At 35.0% G+C, this 22,725-nt stretch overlaps 3 protein-coding genes across 4 annotated transcripts in view; 1 reads left to right on the top strand and 2 right to left on the bottom strand.

Moving 5' to 3' along the window:
- sec24b (SEC24 homolog B, COPII coat complex component) overlaps positions 1–12,234 on the bottom strand; it is a 37,621-nt gene extending 25,387 nt beyond the window's left edge. The window contains exons 1-4 of one of the 2 annotated variants that reach the window (XM_084132818.1): positions 11,977–12,234; positions 9,632–10,240; positions 8,195–8,341; positions 5,183–5,293 (exon numbers count right to left, since the gene is read on the bottom strand). In XM_084132818.1, coding sequence (XP_083988944.1) covers positions 5,183–5,293; positions 8,195–8,341; positions 9,632–10,240; positions 11,977–12,079 — 970 coding nt within the window. In that variant the 5' untranslated portion in view covers positions 12,080–12,234. The remainder of the gene's footprint in view (positions 1–5,182; positions 5,294–8,194; positions 8,342–9,631; positions 10,241–11,976) is intronic. The other variant, XM_084132819.1, reaches the window with a different exon arrangement.
- Positions 12,235–13,843: 1,609 nt separating this feature from the next.
- Positions 13,844–19,665, bottom strand: LOC311094695 (LRRN4 C-terminal-like protein). The gene is made up of 2 exons (XM_084132817.1): positions 19,520–19,665; positions 13,844–17,441 (listed from the first exon to the last, which is right to left on the bottom strand). Exon 2 carries the CDS (start codon positions 17,432–17,434, stop codon positions 16,700–16,702), a length of 735 nt encoding a protein of 244 aa, XP_083988943.1. The 5' UTR covers positions 17,435–17,441; positions 19,520–19,665; the 3' UTR covers positions 13,844–16,699.
- Positions 19,666–21,201: 1,536 nt separating this feature from the next.
- The window catches only part of slc16a2 (solute carrier family 16 member 2), a 45,126-nt gene continuing 43,602 nt past the window's right edge, over positions 21,202–22,725 (top strand). Inside the window, exon 1 of the mRNA XM_084132753.1 lies at positions 21,202–21,290. Coding sequence (XP_083988879.1) covers positions 21,218–21,290 — 73 coding nt within the window. The 5' untranslated portion in view covers positions 21,202–21,217. The remainder of the gene's footprint in view (positions 21,291–22,725) is intronic.

The following is a 22,725-nucleotide window of genomic DNA, read 5'->3' as shown; positions in this document are numbered from 1 at the left end:
ACGGCTTGATTTGAGATGGGGGGAAAACATAAGGATATTAAAAAAAAAAACACTGGATGGATTTTTATAATTTTATGATGGTTGTGTACAACACACATTTCAGTACAATCAACTTGTAAAAGTGCATGTACCATTATATGACCCCTTTAAGATTTTCTAATGTTTTTGAAGTATCTTCTGTATCTCACAGAGGCTGCATTTCTTTGATCAAAAATACAGTGAAACATTAATATTGTGAAATATTAATATGACTTGGTTGTACATTAAATTATTAAATTATTTTAAATTGACGTAAATCTCCTTAAATTGTGTTAATGTAAAAACATAAGTTGCCATGACTTACTGATCATATTTTTATTTGTTTAATTAAAATACAGAAAATGTTTTAAGTAAAATTGTGAAATATTATTATGTATTAAACAGCTGTTTTCTATGTGAATATATAGTAAAGTGTAATTTATTCCTGTGATCAAAGCTGAATTTTCAGCATCATTACTCCAGTCTTTCAGTGTCACATGGTCCTTCAGAAATCATTCTAATATGATGATTTGATGCTTCATATTTGTGTATATACACTACCACAATACTAGAGGTCGACCGATAGTGGGTTTTACTGATACCGATAACTAGGTTTGACCGTACGTGCCGATAACCGATTAAACAGATATTTTTAAAATGGATACTGTATTAAAAACAAACAACACTCCAAGTAAAACAGTGCTGAACTGAAATATGCTAAATGAAATAAATATGTAAATATGAATATATTAAAATGAGAAGTTCTACAGAACGAATTCTACAGAAAATAATTTAAACATTTAAATATTACAGGTTTCTTTAGCTATAACCTAGAAACATACGTAAATTTCATAGGCAAGTCCCATTTGTTAACAAGGATGTATTAGCTAGCTTTCATTCACTATATGCAATATAAAAAATATATATATTTGAGCAATACAATTGTACCTTGATCATTCCTGTTATTTTATAGTACATTAACTAAGGTTAACAGATAAAAGAAAAATTAAAACGTATCCATTTAAAATGTATTAGTAAATGTTGAAATGATATTGATATGAATGTTCAAATGATTTTGACACAAATATTACTGTTTTTAATGTATTTTTGATCAGATAAATTCAGCCTTGGTGAGCAGAAGAGACTTTTTTCAAAAACAATAAAAAAACATTAATTATTCCAAACATTTGATAGTTTTAAGATTGGAAATAATTTAATTCAGTTTTTGTAGGCCTTAAGAAGCTGACTCTAATTGGGGGTTTTAACAAATACATGTATACGATATTTAAAATAGTTTAATTTCAAAAGAACAGCTAAAATATAATGACAAATAACAGATAAAAACACATCTAGCCCAGTAAATATGAGACTTTCTGTTTGTGTTCACAAGCTGTCTGGGCCTTTACAAAAAAAAACAACAACTTCCTCTTGCAGGAAAAGAGCATATGTGTGTGTGCGAGTGTGTGGGAGTGTGTGAGACTCAGACGAAAGGCATGAGTCGTCGGGGGAAGTAGAAACACATTTCTCATCACTCCTGAAACTGGTTCTGAGAGAAGTGTGTTTGCATGATCAACATTTTGACTATTTAGAGTGAAAACAATTGCTGTTCTTCAGGTCTGTGGATGAGCAGAGAAAAGAGAGCCAGAGGGATACAGGAGAGACATCAAGACCTTCAGAGACATCAAGAGCATGTCAGTCCATGATGTTTTAGCAGTTTATAGCACTTCTCACACTTGAAATAGTCAATACTGGGTAACCGGAATCATTAATTTGGCGAATGCTGCACACGACCTGCTCTAGTATTGCGCGTCTTCATATTACACATTGCCAACTGTACTATCAATTTGTTTCTGAATGGACTTTTCAGAATATAAAAGGTATGAATGAAACGGTCTCTTCTTCACTCCAACTGATGCATTTTCCGTCGTCGTTTGACATTTCCCCCCTTGAACCTTTAAATGACCCTGGGCCCCATCATACACCCGGTGCAATGCAGCGACAAGCGCGACGCAAGGTTTTTTTTGCTAGTTTCAGCCCGACGCAGTTATCATTTTCACGTCCTGTGCCACGTTGTTTAAATAGCAAATGCATTTGCGCCCATTTGTGCGCCCATGAGCTGCTGGTCTGAGAACGAGTGTGTGTTCTGGCGCATTGCTGGAGCGTCGCTATTTTGAGGAACAGAAATAGACTGAGCCTTTGACCAACTGAAACCCTGGTCTAAAGTCAATGGCGCAATATTTTTTTAGTTATTTAAAGAGCATGTTAGTAATGTGCGCCTATAGGCGGGTCCACAACGCACGTACACTCTGCTTATTACACACACAGGGACGCACAGCAGCACACAAACATGCCAAATATTAAAAAATAAAAGGATTACAATGTAAAAGATTATTATTGTGTACATAAAGATATGGTGGAATCCGGCTTGTCCCGTAGATGTTCTGCTTTGCTATTTTGAGGAACAGAAATAGACTGAGCCATTGACCAACTGAAACCTGGTCTAAAGTCCGGCTTGTCCCGTAGATGTTCTGCTTGCGCACTTTTACCTCTCGCACGAGCGGATCCGTTTGCGCTATGGAGCGGTTCGGTCTTTCCACTATCAAATTCCGTCATGTAAATAGCGAATCCGCCATGGCGCGAGCGCAACTGGCATTTAAAGGGAATGGGAGATGAGACTCTGATTTGTTTAACGCACATAAATCCCAAAACACACCCATTACTCATTAAGAGAATAGGGACAACCCTTTTAGACCATGCGCCGGGAGCACCGACCATTTTTCCCATCGTTAAACTATCAAAAGTGGATTCGGACGCCCTAAGTGAACTTGCGCCCTGCGCTTTAGACCATTCTCTTAGATCATTAAAATAGGGCCCCCCGTTTATATATACAGGTCAACGCACGTGAATATGAGGCACACGATTGGCTGTCTGTTGCTAATCATCTAGTCGTATCATTTTAACACGGCATAGATTCACACTACACGTTTGGCAGAGCGATGCGGGGTTAACAGAGCAGGGTTTCATAACCCTGTTAAAACGCAGCGCTAACCCCGCTTCTAAATTACAAGTTTGAAACGCTCCTTTACCCAGAGTTAAACGCAAGGTTTAGTACGATTACTTTTAGTCTGAAAAGCCCTTGTGTGTGCTTTACATAAGTAAAAAGTACAGATCAGCTAACTAAATTTGGCAAAATGTACAGTACAAAATGTGCGCTCAACCTGACTGCCCTTTTCCAATGTGATGAATAAACTAAAGGTGACACCAAAGACTTTTAACATCTATTAAAATATTCCATCAATAATTCACCACTATAATCTCTACTAAATGAAAATAGTGTGTGTGTGTGTGTGTGTGTGTTACTGGTATATTATCAAAAAATGCAACAAATATAAACACCCAGCGATATATTAAAAGTTGGGTGTACATTCACGTAAAGCGATTTATATTATATTGAAAATTTGACTGATTGCTTGTATCATTGTAAAATGTAATAATATTGCAGATATTATAAACATTAACATCATGATTTTGTAAATGTTTTGAAAAATGTGAATATATATATATAGTAGGGCTGGGTATTGACACAAATTTCACAATTCGATTCGATTTTGATTCACAAGCTTGCAATTCGATTCGATTCAATATGGATTATTTTGGATATCAGGTACAATACATGGCAAATTTTCTCAAGGAAAACAAATCTCTGAACTAATGCTGTAAACTATGGGAGTCAGTGGTAGCCTACTAGGCTTCATTAGCCTACTATAATATTGAAGGAAAAATTAACTGATTTGTATACAAACTCTTAAATTACACTTTTATTTATTTTTATAATGATAAAGTTATGTGAAATACAAACATTTAAATGGTGGCTGTCATAAAAACCTGTCAGATTTATTTAAACATGCATTAAAAATTGAAGAACAAAATTATAATGAATATGTAATATGGTGCATATATTTAGCAAAATGCTCCTGTCTAGAGTTAATTTTTCTAGCTGACTAACGAGTTTATGGTCACTGGATATGGTTTTTCTGAGGTAAATGTGACGTTACATGACATTGTTTACAAGCTGAATTACTGACGTCTTTCCACGGTTGAAACACTGATTGGGCGATTCCATGTCACATGATACGGATTTCGATAAGTTGTACTCTACCTTTTAACTCACTTTCAGATGCTCATTCATGTTTATTTTCGCGCAGTAACTGGTATTATTAAGGCGGAAGAGAAGATCATGTGCGCTGCTGCTTCTCTAGAGCTGAGCCAGAGTGACCAAAACGGTATTTATATTTTTGAATTTCATAAGAAAATGGACATAATTTGAAATCTGAGACTTTGTTTCATATCAATAGTAACAAAGCACAAAGATTATTGCGATTTATTGGATGGGATGCGCGCTACAATGTTATATTCATTCATCAACTGAAAACAGGATGACTAATCGATTCTTGGGATTTAAGAATCGATATCGGTTCGTAAAAATGAGAATTGATTAAAATCGAGAAATCGATATTTTTTACCCAGCCCTAATATATAGATGGATAAATTTGACTTGACTTGAAACTGCTGCTATTTTGGTTGATTTCCTATAAGTCAAAGGGAGAAGTAAGCACTATGAGAACATTATTTATGAGATTAATGGTTTTTACAAGTCAGAAACTTGTAATTAGAGTAAGTGTAATATGAATGCACCATTAAACATGCATTTTAATGAGGTCATGTGACAAATGAAGCATAGTATGGCTTGAAATATTTATCATTGCACGCATACTTATAAATAAATAAACAAATGCGTATATTTATGAATTGAATAGTATGAATTCATAAATATTAATGAATTTAATAGTATGAAGCAAATACTATACAGTACGCTAGTAATGTTTATGTACACTTGAGGTTGCTCAGTGAAGGTCATCAGAAAAGCAAGATAAATAAATGAACGTGTGTATGTTTTATGGGAATTGTAGACTTCAAGTGAATGAATAACTTGGAAGAATGAGATATATAAATCAGTTAAAGACAGCAGAAAGTGTGTATTAATCATTTTTAAAACGGGAAGGACCATGTAGGGATGGAAAAAGACAAATGTGAGATGAAGGGATGAAGGAACAACTAAGTGAGAAAGGGAAGTGAGTGGAAGAATGAAAAAGCGAAAGCAGACCTGCTTCCTCATCCTCCTCATCCTCTTCCTCATGGTCAGAACTGGATGAGGAGTGATCGCCCGCGGCCGAGCTAACGGCGTTATTCACCCCACGGTCACCGTACAGCAGTCCTGAAATACAGCAACCATCAGAGACAACACACGGGTTGAGTACAGAAGGAGAGGACGAGAACTGAGCTGGAGTTCTGCGCTTCTCCCACCCAAATCTCACACGAGGATGACACTAACATGACCCAAAAACTAGCAGCACATGATGACGTGATGCAAAGAAAACGCAAAGAAAGAGATGAACGAGTCAGAAAAGCATGTGGAATGATACGACGAACTCTCTGTCGACACACAAGAAATAAAAAACATCATCACAGAATCATCAGAAGAGACACAACCTGTCAGGAATGACACACCAACATAGATCAAATAAACTCAGTAGATAAAAATAGACAATAACAGTAGCCGACGATGTCACTTTACAGTGCTAATGCGTTTTTTTTTCCGCTAGGATGTATTTTCAAATTAAATTTAATGCTTTTTAATGCCTTTTTAAAAAATTGTAATGCCATGCATGACACTAACCACAGATAATATATATATATAAATTTGTGTCAGTTGATTAAAAAAATTAACTCAATTAATCAAATACATTTTCTGTGATTAATCGTGATCTATAAATATTAGTACTGTAATTGTACAGTTGTACTGTAAAATAAAATTATTTTATTTTTCTTAAAAACTATTTATTATTTTACAGTGAAATATTACAATAATAAAATGTCTTATTTCGTCTAATATTTGTATTGAGTAATAACAATAATCATCATAATTATTCTTATTTTTTATAGTCATATGTAAAAAATTAGGACAAATTGTGCAGCTCAAAAAACCTGGAGCTTTTTTTAAAAACATTTTTAATTGCAATTTTTTGGGGGGGAAAATTACAATTAGATTTATTTCCCCAGATCGTGCAGCCCTAGCAAGATGTGGATTTCTTTTCTTTTGTAGCATTTTATTTTACAGTCCTGTAAAACATATGTACTTATTATAGTTATTAAAATAACTATATGGGTTATACAAATATACTAAATATACAAATAATGGGCAATAACTAGGTACTAACCCTAACCCTACTACAAAACCTAACCTTAACCCATAGTTACCTTATATTACCCAGTACTTTCTTAGGCAAGTACACTATAAGTACACGCAAAAGCACATACTGTAAAATAAAGTTCAAACTTTAAAAAAAAAAAAAAAAAAAAAAAAAAAAATTCTGAATTACAGCTTAATTGATTATCAATAGCCTATACAGTAGTCAACATTTGAAGTGGATCAAAAAAGTTAATCAAAGTTGTCCTAAGACAAGAACGGGTATTGTTGTAATTCATGTATAATTTTTTTTTTTTTTTTTTTTAACTTTTTATTTATATTTTTTTCCACAGAACAAAACAAAAAGAACATTATCTGAGACAAGTGATAAAATAACAAATATAATACAGAGAAAAATAATAATAAATACAAATATTCTGTATATATATATATATATATATATATATATATATATATATATATATATATATATATATATATATATATTGCTGCACCTAATATGCATGTTCACATCTCAACAAACATGATACAATAATATACAGCCCTATAATGAAATAAAAATAAATAAATAACATAAATAAATAAATAAATAAATAAATAAATAAAAAAAATAATAATAATAATAATAATAATAATTTATAGATTTAAATATTCTTTAACCATGTGCCATCTCTGATTAAAAAGGTCAGTTTTCAATTGTAACGATGCAGTCATTTTTTCCATCATATACATCTGCTTTAGTCGCTGTTTCCATTCAGTTACAGTTGGTGATTTCACAGATTTCCAATTAGCCGTAATGGTTTTTTTGGCAATTAGTAGTAATACACGTAAAATATATCTTTGGTCAGCATTGAAAACTTCAACCGATATAACACCCAATAAGAAATAACTTACATTTGAGGGAACTTCTCTTTTTACAATTTTCTCTATTTCTTTTTTAATATTTTTCCAATACTCAAGGATTACTGGACAGTCCCAAAATATATGTGTATGGTCACCTGTTTTACCACATTGTCTCCAGCACAAAGCTGCAGAGGGGTCTTTTACAAAATTTAAAATAACCAGAGGAGTATGAAAATAACGTATTTTAATTTTCCAGTCGAATTCCTTCCACTGTTGACTATTAATTCCCTTATGGCACCTATAACAGAGTTTATCCCATAACTCATCCTCTATTACTGTATTAGCTTCTATTTCCCACTTTTCCTTAATATTATAAGTGTTTCCAACCATGTCTGTTAACAATCTTTTATAAAGATGAGAAACATGTTTACCAACAGGGAGACGTTTTTCTGAAATTGTGATAAAATATTGTTCTATGCCATTTGGGATTTTGCCAATTCTCTCTTTTTCCTTATGGTTTGTAATGTAATGCCTAATTTGCAAATATCTATAAAAATCACTTGAGGGAAGATCAAATTGTTCCTGAAGTTGTGAGAAAGACTTTAAGTGTGTTTCTTCAAAGAGCTGATTAAATTCATGTATAACTTTGATGTAAGGTTTTGATCCACTTCAAATGTATTGAATATATAAATATTAATTTAATAATAAACAACTCATATTACAGCAAGAAAATGTGTATTTTATATTAATTCACTGTAAATTTAAAGGAAGTACAGCAACAAGCATGATGCAAAATACTTTTAAATAGTATATAATTGTTATAAAATAAATATTAAATACGTAAATAACTATTATAATTATTCATATGTAAATTATATACGTACATATTATTAATTAATATGTTATTAATTATTATAATTACTTCAAATGTTGACTACTGTAGCTGCAGCTTTAATAAAAAACAAAACAAGACATAAACAAGACACAAATAATGTAAAAATACAGAGCCTGCTGGAAGAAATGAAACGGCTAACTGTCGATTAATGTGTGAAAGATGTTTCGTACCGGGATGGTGTCGTGGTGAAGAATGCACAGAAGTGCCTGGGGTTCCTGAGGGCGCTCTCTCTTTCTCAGGGCCCTCTCTGCCGGGAGCGGCCCCGCCGTAATGATGGCTCATGGGATTCTGGAGGTTTTGGTTGTAGTGTTGTTGAACTATAAATACATCGGTTAAAACAATCAATACAATTGATATGAGCATTAATTCCATTCTTTTGCATGAACAGATGCAGTCAAAGCATTTTACTAGTGTGTGCAGGACACTATATATCATTTATGTAAGTGAGGAGAGCAAAATAAAGTAAACTGTGACATATTATACCCAATAATTCTTCATACAGAGACTATCAGTAACATTTGGGACCAAAAATGATTCAGTCACTTTGAGCTGATCATGTTTTGCTGAAGTGTGTTTTCTTTAATTGCTAATGCTCTTTTTACACACAGACTGAACACAATGAAGCATTGCTTGGTCATTGGTTGAGCTAAACTGGTATTATCTAATTGTGTAGTTAAATTTAACAGCTGACAGATATTCAACATAATTCATGTGTGAGACAGTCTAACAGAAGGACGGACAAAACCAGTCAAATATCAACTGATTCAAACTCATATTTATCACCATTTTCTAAACTATAGCGAATAAACTGTGATAATGTGAGAAATGTTGAAGGTGTCTCTGAATACATTTTGGTTTGACTGTTGTTACGTTCTATGCGTGTTTGTTGTTGTGTTTTTGTTTTTTCCCTCCCTCTCTTGTATGTCTCCTATTAGCTATTTCGCTCTCAGGTTCCATGGCCGTGTCAGCTGTCAATCATCATTAGGGCGGCTCTTCTGAGTCCAATCTGCTGTCGCCCCGCTGCTTTAAAAGACTTCCAGCACGTCTCGTTTGGAAGCAGTGTGTGTGTGTGTGTGTTCAGTGTCCTGAGTTGCATACTTTGTATCAGTAATTATTAATCGAATCCCATTTGTAGTCTAACATTCATTTCCTTAGTGTTAGTTGTGCTTTATGCCGATGTTCTGAGTTTAATGTTATGTGGGCGATATACGCACATTTGTGCATTTGTACATTGTGCCCGTAGTAATGTCAGGTGTTAGACACACTAGGTAAGAAGTGTGCGCTTACGTCGGATACGCTGAAGAATTCGGTTTATTTTCCACATTTTCTTTTACTAGGTTAGAGGTTTGGGGAATTATTTTGTTATATTTGGTGGCATTGTATGTTCTCATTTACATTGTACATAGCTCACTCGCTATATCTAGCGGCTTTGGCTTTTTGTGTAATAAATGATCACGTTTCCAACACTTGCTGTAGTCTATTCATGGTTCTTTCTGCTTTTCCCAATCTACCAGCAGTGGAGCGATCTCTGAATGTTTGCACTCCATCTCCTAGACCTTTAAAGATCGTGTGCATAGAGCATTAGGATGAAATGCATTCAAACCAACCTGCATTCGATTGGCCATTGACAGTGGCCGTTTGGCTGAGAGGCGGAGCTCCGAATCCCAGGTGAGCTGGTGTGGGTGTGGCCCCGTTCCCTTGGGAATGCTGTTGCAAAGAACTCAGGGTAGGTGGCGGTGGCATTACCGTTGAATCGGGCGGCTGCCCTGCACCAGTTTGAGAGGATCTCAGCGTGCCGTACTGACTGCTCCCAGGGGCTGATGGGTAAGAAACGATGGGGTACAGCGGGGCGCCGAGGTTGTTGCCACTGGCTGGTGTCACCAAGCTGGGCTGCACCTGCTGAGGTTGGGGTTGGGGTTGACCCTGTGAGGGGTGACTATACGCCTGTCCGTAATACCCGGCTGGCATAGTGTACGGCGCAGTCTGCTGGACATTCGAGGAGGAGTACTGATGTGCAGGTGGCTGCGATCCTGGTGCTGCTGCGTACAGCGACGGCCCTGAGCTGTTCTGGTAGTAGTTCCCACTATAGTCTGTGCCCAAAACTGGGATTTTTCCAGTCGGAGGAGCGCTGTGTCCCGCCATGGGGGGGTAACCAGTGGGCGGAGCAGAACTATAGCTGGATGCGGGATACATGGCAGGGAACGACTGTCCCGGACCTGTCAAAAACAACATCAATTTGATTTGTGAGATTGCCATGCAAATGACATGCAAATGTGACAAACACACGTTTGTCATTAGTCGAATAACAAGTTTTATACAAATCGACCTAGGAAATCCAACAGCAGTTGAAACTCACATAATTCTATATTTGCCTTACAAATAAGTAGAGTGATGGTAATACCACATTATTGAATGACTACCATATTCTTATATCATTTATTTATCATATTTATACACTGTATTTACATGGTAACAAGGTTAATATAGTTAACTCAAACCATAAAAAATAACTGTTAACTGAAATATAATAATAATACATGTCTAACAATATATAGTGCTGTGCAAAAGTCTTATGCATGCATGTTAGTATTTTCACCCCACCAAAAAAATGTTAAGCCATTTATTTATATCTTATGCTGTTGTGTGTCAGTAGGAAATATGCATTTCCATTTCCAAAAATTCATTTAGCCATTAATTGTTATAATTGTAAGATTTTTGTATGCACAATTAGTTTGACAACACTCGACATCATCGAGTCTGTCTGTGATTATATTATACATCATTGGGATTATATTAAACATTATATTTAGTTTAACATTATGCACTACAATAACTAAAGCAAAAGCTGAAATAAAAGTTAATATATTCATATTAAAAAAAATAAATGTAAACCAATATAAAAAAAATCACAAAAAACACACAAAAGTACTAGGATTTCAACTAAAATTAAAATTAAAACGGAAAATATAATAAAAAAACAGATATTCAGATTAATCAATGTATAGGCTACTAAAACTACACTGCATTGTAATCCATGGTAACTTACTTAAATAGATACTAGTATGATATTAACATGTTCAAAAGACAATTTGCACAGATCTTTCTCTGACTTTATTACTAAATGACTACAATTCGACAACATTCACCTGTCACGTGACTCACGTCATGTTAAAAAACGGTAAGATGCACATTAGAAAATACAAACCATACTGATATTACTTCATTTTATGCAATTTAACAATAAGAACACAGTCAGATTATATTAGCATGATGTAAATATACAGCTCACATTCATAAATCCACAAAAGGCATTGGCAAATTACCGTTAAGACAAGTTAAGATATTACATGGAAATGTTGTTTTGTTGGGAATATCTAATCAATGTTTATCACACGTTTATTCTGCGAGCTTAATTTACCACAAATATGATACATCTGATTAAGACAGTGACATATGTCAGTTCCTAATTCAGACCAACCACATGACAATATCTTATGAGATTAATTAATAATCCGGACCTTAAAGATTTTTAAAACGACAGAAAGAACAACCAAGCTACCTGAACTAAACTAGCCGCTAACGGGCTAAGGACAGGAGATGACAACAAACTGACTGAAATTAATATTCATTAAAACATACCGACAGCTGCTATGTGACTTTAATGACAGGTATAGAAAATATCATTCTATTGTGATCTGTAGAGGTCGATGTCTCCGCCTTAAAGACGAAGATGACAAGTGCTTTAGCTTGGCCTCAATCTCAGGCCTTTAGCTTGCTAACTTATCTTAGCTTTTCAAAGTGGATTTGAATGTGATTTTAGCATTTTAGCACGTACGTTTAGCCATTAGCGTCTTAGCCTAACACTTAGCCAGCCTGTTATCTCAGCTTTTGAATGTGATATTCGCGTTAGCTTTAGCATGTTAGCTTAAGTGGTTTCGCTTTAATCCCGTACCGTTCTGACAGGACGCCGCTGCCGCTCCGCCTCCGTTTTGTGTAGAATTCATGCTGTAATTATTCACGGACGAGTTTGGATTCGTGTGTCCCTGTGTGGACATCTCTATCCGAGCGGTTAAGGATCCTCGATTATATAAAAAATAAACGCCGCTATCACCAGTTGTGGGTCTCCATCGACCTGCCCACAGCTGAGCGGAGGGTCTGTCAGACTAACGGTGATGATGATGATCACGGGCCGTTGAATCCAGAGATCAACAGCGGCATCACTGACAACCCTTCAAAATAAAAGTCTTAAAATAAAGGAGATTTTTTTCTTCTTCTTCAAAATAAAATAAAATAAAATAAAATAAAATAAAATAAAATAAAATAAAATAAAATAAAATAAAATAAAATAAAATAATGAATAATTGAATTAATGAATAAATGAACGAATGAATGAAGGGGGAAAAGAGAGAAAGAAAGAAAGCCCCCCCCCCCCCCAAACTCAAAGATGAATTTTACTACAGGTATAGAGCGTGAGTACAGGTAGCGCATCTTTAGGCTTGTTTCATCTTGAGGGAATTTATCCATCTTTACTCTCGGGACAGATGTGTAGATGATCTTTCAGTGGCGTGAACTCTTCACTAACATTTTTTCACATTTATTTATGTACAGCGCTTTGTACTACGGGGGCTGAAGAATGCTTGCATCTGATTGGTTGAGGGACGTTCTAAGGGCTAAAGTAGTTCCAGGCAGGTCTTGACCGCATTACATGCCCATATCACTCCGCCAATTGATTTCAGTTACTACTTTACTTCAAATGTCAAACCCAAATGCACAGACTCAGGTAATTCACGCAAGCCTCCGGTACTAGCTCTAAAATTAAATTTTGAAATTAGTAAGCGTGGAACGAAATTCGTAAGAAATTATTCCTACACACAAGAGCGTTTTAAGGACAGAAATTTGACAAATGTCTTGAAATACAACATCTGAATGTCTTGAGGTGTGATATAACTAAATTATTTGACGTATTGACGATTTAATGTTGATTCAGGTTAGTTCAATAACATGTTGCAAGTTCATCGATTATTAAACTAATTCAATTTAGCTGTAAAGCAGCTCTACAGAAGACAATGTCATTATTCAGCTCAGTTCAAGTTTTTGTGTCAAAATTAACACAATTTAATGACAAAATATGAATACCTGCACCATACAATGTATTTCCTTATGTGTCTAATTCAAGTCATATTTGTCATGGACATCCAGATCAATGTAACCAGTTTAGGCTGAAACATGTGGGGTTCATTACACTATTGATCTTTACATCAGTGATCCAAGACTGCCATATTTTACCATGTGTTTCTTTCCTTTATATAGACATCCTGATAGAAGGCAAGGTGAAACATTTGCATTTCACTCTGAATCTGAAACATTTTTGCCTATTTGGGTTCATAGGTAAGGTATTTTCTATTGTATTATTTATCATAAGACTTCTGAGTAATAAATACCACTCCCTTTTGCCAAGAACACAACACTCTCTGTCTGTGCTGGAGGCAAATATCTGCCTGGCACCCTCTTTATATAACAGCAGTAAACTGAGATTAGTCGGTAGCAAAGGAAAGGAGTGATTGACAAAGCTGGATGGAAAATAACCAGCTCTGATGTTACATGCATTTGATTCAGCATTGCTCAATGAAGCCACTGCATCAGACTACAGCAATTTCCTTCCATGTTACCACAGAGTCACTTTACACATATTTCTAGAGACATTGTACGCAACAATGACACTGTAAGAACAACCACTTCTTCAATTTTGGGTAACAGTCCATTTTCTAAATTGGCATATGCATGCATGTATGAATAAACAACAAGCTCAGTCAAGAAAATGCAATTAAAATAGCTTTATTGTAAAACTGTCAATAGTTAAAAACATCAATATTTTTTAAAATAGCTGTACAACATATACTTTAAAACCCTGTCTAGCTTAACGAAGTGCCAGGCTTCCTAAGAACCGTTAGTCGTGTTAAAGTCGTCGTGAAATGGTAATCAAAACAGGTTACTTCCATAATTTGATGTATTTGAGTGAAAATGGATATTTAATGATGAGAAAAATAAAATAAAATTTGATTGATCAAAAACAAATTGTAAACACATTTTGTTTATAAAAGTGAGTGTTTAATGAGTCGAATGTGAATGCATTTAAAGTGAATTTTTGATGAGAGATTTACTAATGCAAATTCCTTTGGAATAAATGCACTTATGGATCACAATAAGGCCACAAATGTGAATTATGGAAGTAAACAGGGACGATTTAGATTCCATGTTGACTTTAAATATTCAAATCAATCTCAATCTCACAATAACAATCATTCAGAACCAATCGCAGCAGTTTAGTTAGCATTATTTGCACAATAGCGGTGCACTATACACTTCCGGTCACAAGTTTGTAAAAAAATAAGAATTTTAATGTTATTAAAAGAACTCTCTTCTGCTTGATCAAAAATACAGTAAAAACTGTAATATTGTAAAATATTATTACAATTTAAAATAGCGGTTTTCAATGTGAATATATAATAAAGTGTAATTTATTCCTGTGATCAAAGCTGAATTTTCAGCATCATTACTCCAGTCTTCAGTAGGGTTGTGCCGATAGACGATAGTATCGTGTATCGACGATAGACAGAGATATCGCCGATGGCAGATGCCTTTGACGATATCAATACGATAATTGGCTCGTTTTCCCATTAATGTATTAAATCATTATTATTGTTATTATTATTATGAAGCTAGTATAGTTATTAAATTAATTAGGAACTACAATTATATTTGCCTTGCCTAAATTCATAACGACATCACCACATAACCACACTTGCGACATCACCGACGCGCGCGTATGAGGACTCATCAAAGAAAATGTTTTTAAAACAGACTAAAAAAACTACATCCCACAACGAAATTTAATTGCAAGGTCATCCATTCACAAATTGTCAAGAGTGCTTGTTTTAACAGACGCATCATTCTTATATAGAGCCAAGATGAAGACGCGGCAGCGTTGTTCGTCAGTATTTTGTTTCCATAGCACATTAACAAAATATTTAATGACACTAATAACACTAAAAACAATACAATTACAAAATATTAATTATAATAATATCAATACAATTATATAGGCCGCCTAGGCCTAATAAAAGTCTTTAGTTCACGAAGCATAGGCTATCTGTGAAACTCTGCCATCTGTGAAAATCGCAAGCAACTTCAAACTTGTTTAACAAGAAATATTCTTCAAAATTTTTCACTGTCAATAATGTAAGTCCACAAGAGAAATATTAAGCCAGTAAATTGATAGTTGCTATACCGTTATATCCACCGTCGTCTCTGAGAGAACGCGCCGTTAATGCAGTGAAAGCTCAGTCCGTTTCTGCTTTCATTTTCAGGGAATGAGTGCGTTTACATGCACGTTATTAACTCGATTATGCTGAATAAACAGACAATGCATGTGGTCATGTAAACACATTAACCCGTTTTCCTTTATCAGAGTCAAGTCATAGGTTTAAGTATAACCGATCGACTTTTAGATTTTTGCCTCTGATTTCTCCCGGCATTTAAAACCCGCGTTATTTGGGCTTATTGAAGTGCGGTGCGCATAAGTGAAGTGCGTCCAGACAGAGAGAGCACTGGTAGGACATATCGCAGACTCCAACACTTTTTTTTTTGACCCAAGAAATTAAAACGTGTTCTCATCTCGTGCAGAAGTAGCCTACAGGCAAAATGCTGCATCTGTAACGGCATGAGAGGTGTCCGTAAATTTCCCGCTGACATGTTGAAATACTCTGAGTCAGATACAAGAATGATTAGGATCTTTATTTACCTCACTATACCGGGAAATAACCTGATTTAGCCTATTAATAAACACTCCACCTTTGCTAGCAAAATAGAAAAAAATTCTCATATTTAAAACGAAGTAATAAAACAAACAAATTGATGAGTAAATAAGCAAGTTAATAATCAAATAAGTAAGCCCCGCCCCCCTCACGATAATATCGTGTATCGCCGATCTCACAGGCTGACGATAAGACGATATGAAAATGGAGCATATCGCCCAAGCCTAGTCTTCAGTGTCACATGATCCATCAGAAATCATTCTAATGTGATGATTTGATGATCAAGAAACATTCCTGAATATTATCAATGCTGAAAACTGTTGTGCTGCTTTTGTGTAAACCATGATACACTACCATTTAAAAGTTTATGGCTAAGTAAGGTAAAAAAAATACATTAAAATTGATCAAAAGTGACAGTAAAGACATTTATAATGTCACAAAAGATTCTTTTTCAAATAAATGCTGTTCTTTTGAACTTTCTATTCATCAAAGAATCCTGAAAATTCTGAAAATGTTTCCACAGAAATATTAAGCAGCAAAACATTGATAATAACAAGAACCATTATTAATAATCGAGCACCAAAATTAGAATGATTTCTGAAGGATCATGTGACACTGAAGACTGGAGTAATGATGCTGAAAATTCAGCTTTGATCACAGGAATAGTTCTTTTATATAGTAATAATATTTCAGAATATTACTGTATTTTTGATCAAATAAATGTAGCCTTGATGAGCAGAAAAAACGTCTTTCAAAAACACACAAACAATCTTAATTATTCCAAACTTTCGCACTTGTGAAACTCAGTGTCTTTGCAGCTTGTTTCATTCTCCTCATGCTTTTGAAATGTCTGCGTTTGTTTCACAGCGCTCCATCATTGGTGTATGAAGGATTGCCGAGGCCTTCCGCTTCTCCCATCCCGCTCTTCCGACACGTCCTCCGTCGCCATAATACGACAGCGAGCGCTGAAACCAGCAGCAGGAATCCGACAGATCCCGCGATGATCCCGGCGCTCAGAGCGACTCGGTCCGGTTGCGGTGGATCGTATCGGGTACAGGACTTTTCGCTGAGCCCTGCTTGATTCCCGGCCGCCACACACACCGTCTCCCCAACTTTCATTCCAGGTATGACTCCATTCCTTAGATATTCTCTAAAACTATGCTTCTTTTTCCTGCCTTTTATAGTGACTTCATAATAGGTGACGTTGGAGCGAGGAGCGCACCAATGGACAACCACTTCCCCGGTGCCGTCCAACTTCATCTCACGAAGTTTCGGGGGCTCGGGTCTTTCCTCCGGACCCGTCATCCCAGGACACAGGCAACCCGTGAGCGCCGAAATCTTCTCGCAGGGGGTCGTTTCAACCTCACAGGGGTCATAGTCACAAGGTCGGCGTATCACACGAGAGGTGGTGACCCCGGGCGACCGGGGCGTGAGCGTCGTCTTTGAGACTTCGTCGTCGTAGTCGTCCTCGACTTCGATAATGCGAACGCGTGTGTGTGAAGGCTGAAGTAATGATGGACTGACGGATGTGGAGAGAACACACTCCATCACGCAGAAGAGGACGAGGAGGAACGTGACCTTTGGCCCCAGCAACATCTTGAACCTGCAACAAATTAAGGTACAATTACTGTAATGTTCATTTTAGCAGCTCCATTCATTCATTTTCTTAAACAGGACACATGAACACATTAAAGAACATGAATTAACACATGTTCTTGCGCCTCTTTTATGAAACCACTTTTCATAAAGAAGATTTGAATTGAATTTGAATACAAGTATGTTGGTTTTTTCTAAAAAAATGTTTTCTTGTTTTAAGCATATTTAAAAAAAAATTGAGTTTATGCTCACGGAAAAAAAAAAATATACACACACACACACATTCTATATTTTTTAATATATATATACATCAATTTTCTAGTGTGATGATATATATATATATATTAGTAAACATTTTGTGAGCATAACCTCACAATTTTTTATTAATGCGTGTTTATATATTTGACAATGGGGTAAAACAATTGTAAAACTAAATTTTAGATATTTATGGAAATACAAATTCAAATGGGTTGTGTGTGTGTCAGTGTTATTTTATATTTATGTTTATTTTTCAGTATTTTTTATTAGTAATTTTAGTAATTATTATTATTATTTTTTAAATGTCTATATAGTTTGCATTATTAATTTTTATTTCAGTTTTAGTTTTAGTTATTTTAGTACATCGAGTTAAACTAAAAGTGAGAAATGTTACTTAAATGTTTTATATTGTATTTTGTTTCATTTAACATTTGTTTTATTTCAAGTATCAAAAATGCTTTCATGGTATTTTATGGTTTTAGTTTTAGTTAACAATAATTGCCCTGTTGCGAATGTCATTTCATACCCACTTTAACTGTTTCTACCCACTTTACCACAATCTCTCTAAACAAACAGCCTGAATGATCCTTCTGGACAGAATTAAAGTCAGACTGAACATCAGGGTGTATTTTTAACACAGGACACACACTGTGCTGCTCACACACACACACACACACACACACATCGCAACAGAACGAACCGCCTGCCAGTTACTGTGGGAACCTGAAGAGAAACCCTGCTCCCTCCGACTGATGCCAGCGGCCAGAACAATTCACAATTTAAAAACCTATTGCTGCTGCTTTACTAAGTGACCAGACTAACAATTTTTACCCGGTGACTGACAAAACCGAGGAATAAACCCACAGGCTAAGGCTGAAGGGAGGGACCCACGCCAAGTTATGACTCTTATGACTAAGCAACATAACAACGGCAGAAAAATGTGCTAAAAAACTAATTTCATCTTCGCATCACACTGACAATCACCTAATTATGCATAAATATCTAGATATCATTATAGTTATTACAAATACATTATAGTTAACTAAAACTAAAACCATAAAAACAAAATTTTTGTTACTTGTAATAAAATTTATAGTGCTGTCAAATCAATTAATCACATCTAACATACAAGTTTGTATGTGTGTGTGTGTGTGTATATATATATATATGAAGAGATGCAAAAGCCTCTAAGTGCCATCTGAAATTTTCTTCTAGAATGATCATTTTTATCAAGCTTGTATGTTTAAGTTCAATAATTTCACTTAAATGGCAATGAAAATGACCTATTAATTGTAATTTAAGTGAAATTGCTGAACTTAAATATATGAGCTTGATAAAAATTATCATTCTAGAAGAAAATTTCAGATGGCACTCAGAGGCTTTTGCATCTGAACTCTTCATATATACATACACATATATTTACAAAGTTTTATGTTAGATGTGATTTATCGATTTGACAGCACAAAATATTACTAAAATGTCAAAATGGAAAATACTAAAAAAAAACAAAAAAAAAACAATAGTAGTATCTCAATGATACTAAAATAACACTGGTTATTACTAAAAAATTTAATTATATTAAGAAATAATGACATAAAATAATCAAAATAACAGAAAGATTCTAAGACTTCTTACAAATAAATTTAGATATATTTATTTAGACTTGTGCCATTTATTCCATCCTTTACAGAAGTCACAATATTGTTTGGGTGGAAACTGGTTCCCATGGTAAAACACGCATTAATCCACTATTAATGTTCCTGCTATAATACTGATCGTCATGGCAACCTGTAACCAGTGAACCCTCAGTGAAAACGGCTGGCGTACCTGTGTGTGTCTGACTGGTTTCTGCTCTCGTCTTCTCTCCGGCAGCCTTCTGGTGTGTTTCCTCTCCGTCTAATGCATTCTTCTCCTTCACCTTCCCTTTTTTCTTTCTTCTGAAGTCCCTCCCTCTCTACACCCCCTCCCTCGTCCTCCCACCATCCCTCTTTCTTCTCGTAACATTTCCATCTAAGAAGCTTGGTTCATTTTCTCTCCAGGACTTCACTATCCTCCCCCTCCTCACGTCTCTCTCTCGCCCTTCTTTTCAAGTTTGTTTGTGAGTTTTGTGCTGCCCTGCATGTTAATTTCTCTAGCAGAAGCAACAGGAGGCATGCTGGAACTCATCTGGGTGTCCCGTCCTGTGTGGATATGTGCAGACATGTGCAAATGTTGCTTTTAAAGGAGTAGTTCCTCCAGTTTTCATATGCACAACTACAGTAAATGTTGACCGTGACTGTCAAGCTCTGAAAATGACTAAAAGTAGACCATATGTGATCCTGGACCACAAAACCAGTCACATGGGTCAATTTTTCTGAAATTGAGATTTATACATCATCTGAAAGCTGAATAAATAAGCTTTCCATTGATGTATGGTTTGTTAGGATAGGACAATATTTGGCCGAGATTCGACTATTGTAAATCTGGAATCTGAGGGTGCAAAAAAATCGAAACATTGAGAAATCTCCTTTAAAGTTGTTCATTTATGTTGGCGATTGTGCAGCATTCACTCACAAAAATACATGTTTTATATATTTACGGTAGGAAATTTACAAAATATCTTCATGGAACATGATCTTTACTTAATATCCTAATGATTTTTGGCATAAAAGAAAAATCGATAATTTTGACCCGTGCAATGTATTGTTGGCTATTGCCACAGATAAACCCGTGCGACTCGAGACTGGTGACGTGATCCAGGGTCACATTTACCACGATATATAAATTTGCAGTTTCATATAAGCTACGTAAAATTACAATGAGAACACCATTATAATTGTGTTTGCGACATGGCTTTCAATGGTGAGACTTTTATTTTTGTAATCAGGCTCTCAAAATTTTATAAAAATTTGGATTTAAATTTATCGGCCAATATATCAATTATCGGCTTTCAAATATAAAGAATTATCAGTTATCGGTATCGCAAAAATGTTTATATCGATGCATCCCTAAATGCTACATGTTGTTAGTGTTTTTTTTTAGGAAATTGTTTTATGTGTGTTTGTTGGGTGAAAACTTTTGCTAGTGCCGTGGAAGAGTGGCTTAATTTGAGATGTATGTGTGTTTTGGTAGTTTTAGTGCATTTTGGATGTGAAATTAACTTTAGTTGAGTGTTGTTAAGGAGAGTTTTGAAAAACTGACCTTAGAATTGACAAGAAAAAACTAATTCAATGTGTTTATTGTACATATTACAATAACGTAATATGTGTTTTGAAACGCATGAGAGTACATACTGACTAAAAGAAGTTTCTTTTTGGTTGAGCTGTTCCTTTAAAAAGCCCTTTTTTATTACAAAAGCTGCAATGTACAAAGTCTCAGCTCATTATTTGCTCCGTTACACATTCCTCTCCTCTACATAATTGTATATGTCCAGCAGAGCATGATCCATGGCACAGAGAGAGAGAGAACAAGATGTCTGATATTAATTTCTATTGACCCCCATTGTTTCCTTTTCCAGGAGGAGGGGAAGAGGAAACATGTCCTTATATGGTCATGCCTGATTTCATACAGTTTAAGAGGACAAGACTTGTTCACTGCTCAGCGGATACCTTTACTAAGAGTAAGAGCCGAACACACACACACACACACACACACACATTCAAGTGAATCTCGCGACATAAGGACAGATTTAAAGCCAAATTTCACCCCAAAATCAAAAGAAGTAGAAGACAGAAGCTATTAGGTAACACTTTACAATAAGGTCTCATTTGTTAATGTAACTTCATGCAGTAGTTAACATGAACTAACCATGAGAAATATATATTTTTACAGCAGTTAGTTAATAAAAATACAGTTGTTCATGTCAGTTCATAGTGCAATAACTAATATAAACAGATTTTGATTTAAAAATGTAATAGTAAATGTAGAACATTAACTAAGATTTTTTTTTAGTTTGACATTTTAGCACATATTCCCACCAAATTCTCCCTACTATAATGGTAAAAACCTTTTAATGTGAAAAAATACATATTTTATTATAATATAAATGTATATATTATTATCATATAAATAAATTTATATTAATTTATTCATAATCACATATATATTTATACACCATGGTAGTCTTTAGCTTATGCATATTCAGTTATTACAGAATATATTTTATGGTCAAAACGACAGTCCTGAATCTAAGAAGAATCTCCCTGAAAACGACAAAACACAATACAAAAGTATTGTGGATTTTGCCAGGCTTTTCCACGGGCTTGTGGATGGTGTCGTTCTGGAGATGAGATTGAGATTGTCGGTTCTCCTCTACGCCCACATCCGGACTCAGCAACATCTCGCAGACTTAGACATGAATCACACTATCATGGTGAAAAAATCTGTGTCAGGCATGCATGGTCACGTCAGGTGAGCACTGTGTCTAAGTGTGTGATCAGGAAGACAAAACACACATATTCACTGTCTGAACATTAACAATGCGCAGAACCTGCTTTTTCTCACTATATAGGGGAGATACTACAAATCCATTAACATATTTACTGACATATTGCTTGAGACTTACTGATATAAATATAATTAAACTTAATTTGGAGTACTTCTTTATTGCACAATGCACATTTCTTAATATTAAGCCTAAAATGTGTTTTACAATAACTATTAGTAAGGATAGTATGTATAATATCAGTCTTTAAATGCAAGATATGTAAAGTATTCCTTAAACTTGCAATAGTTCCACTTTAACAAAATCAAATATACTTCAGTTTATCTTTAGTTGGACATCCGCACTACTTTTCAAATGCATTTTAGTATATTTATTTTTTTATTAGGGCAAACATGCTATTTTCACCGTTATTGCCCAGGAAAAACTCACGCTGACCTTTTGTCACATGTCCAGTCCAGTGGGAAAATTCTTAATTATTCCAAACTTTTGACCGGTACTATATTTAAGTATTTGTGCAACTTGTTTTTTCAGTCAAAACATATTGGTACATACAACTCATATTAGTTACTAGCATAAAGCCCTTGTGACTTCTTCGCCATGTGACAACATG

The sequence above is a fragment of the Abramis brama genome (assembly GCF_963993115.1).
Source record: "Abramis brama genome assembly, chromosome: 13".
Lineage (NCBI taxonomy): Eukaryota > Metazoa > Chordata > Actinopteri > Cypriniformes > Leuciscidae > Abramis > Abramis brama.
This window is presented reverse-complemented; position numbering and strand designations above follow the sequence as displayed.

Excerpts from the sequence above, each read along its gene's own strand:
- LOC311094695 (XM_084132817.1), bottom strand. The coding sequence starts at position 17,434 with ATGTTGCTGGGGCCAAAGGTCACGTTCCTCCTCGTCCTCTTCTGCGTG.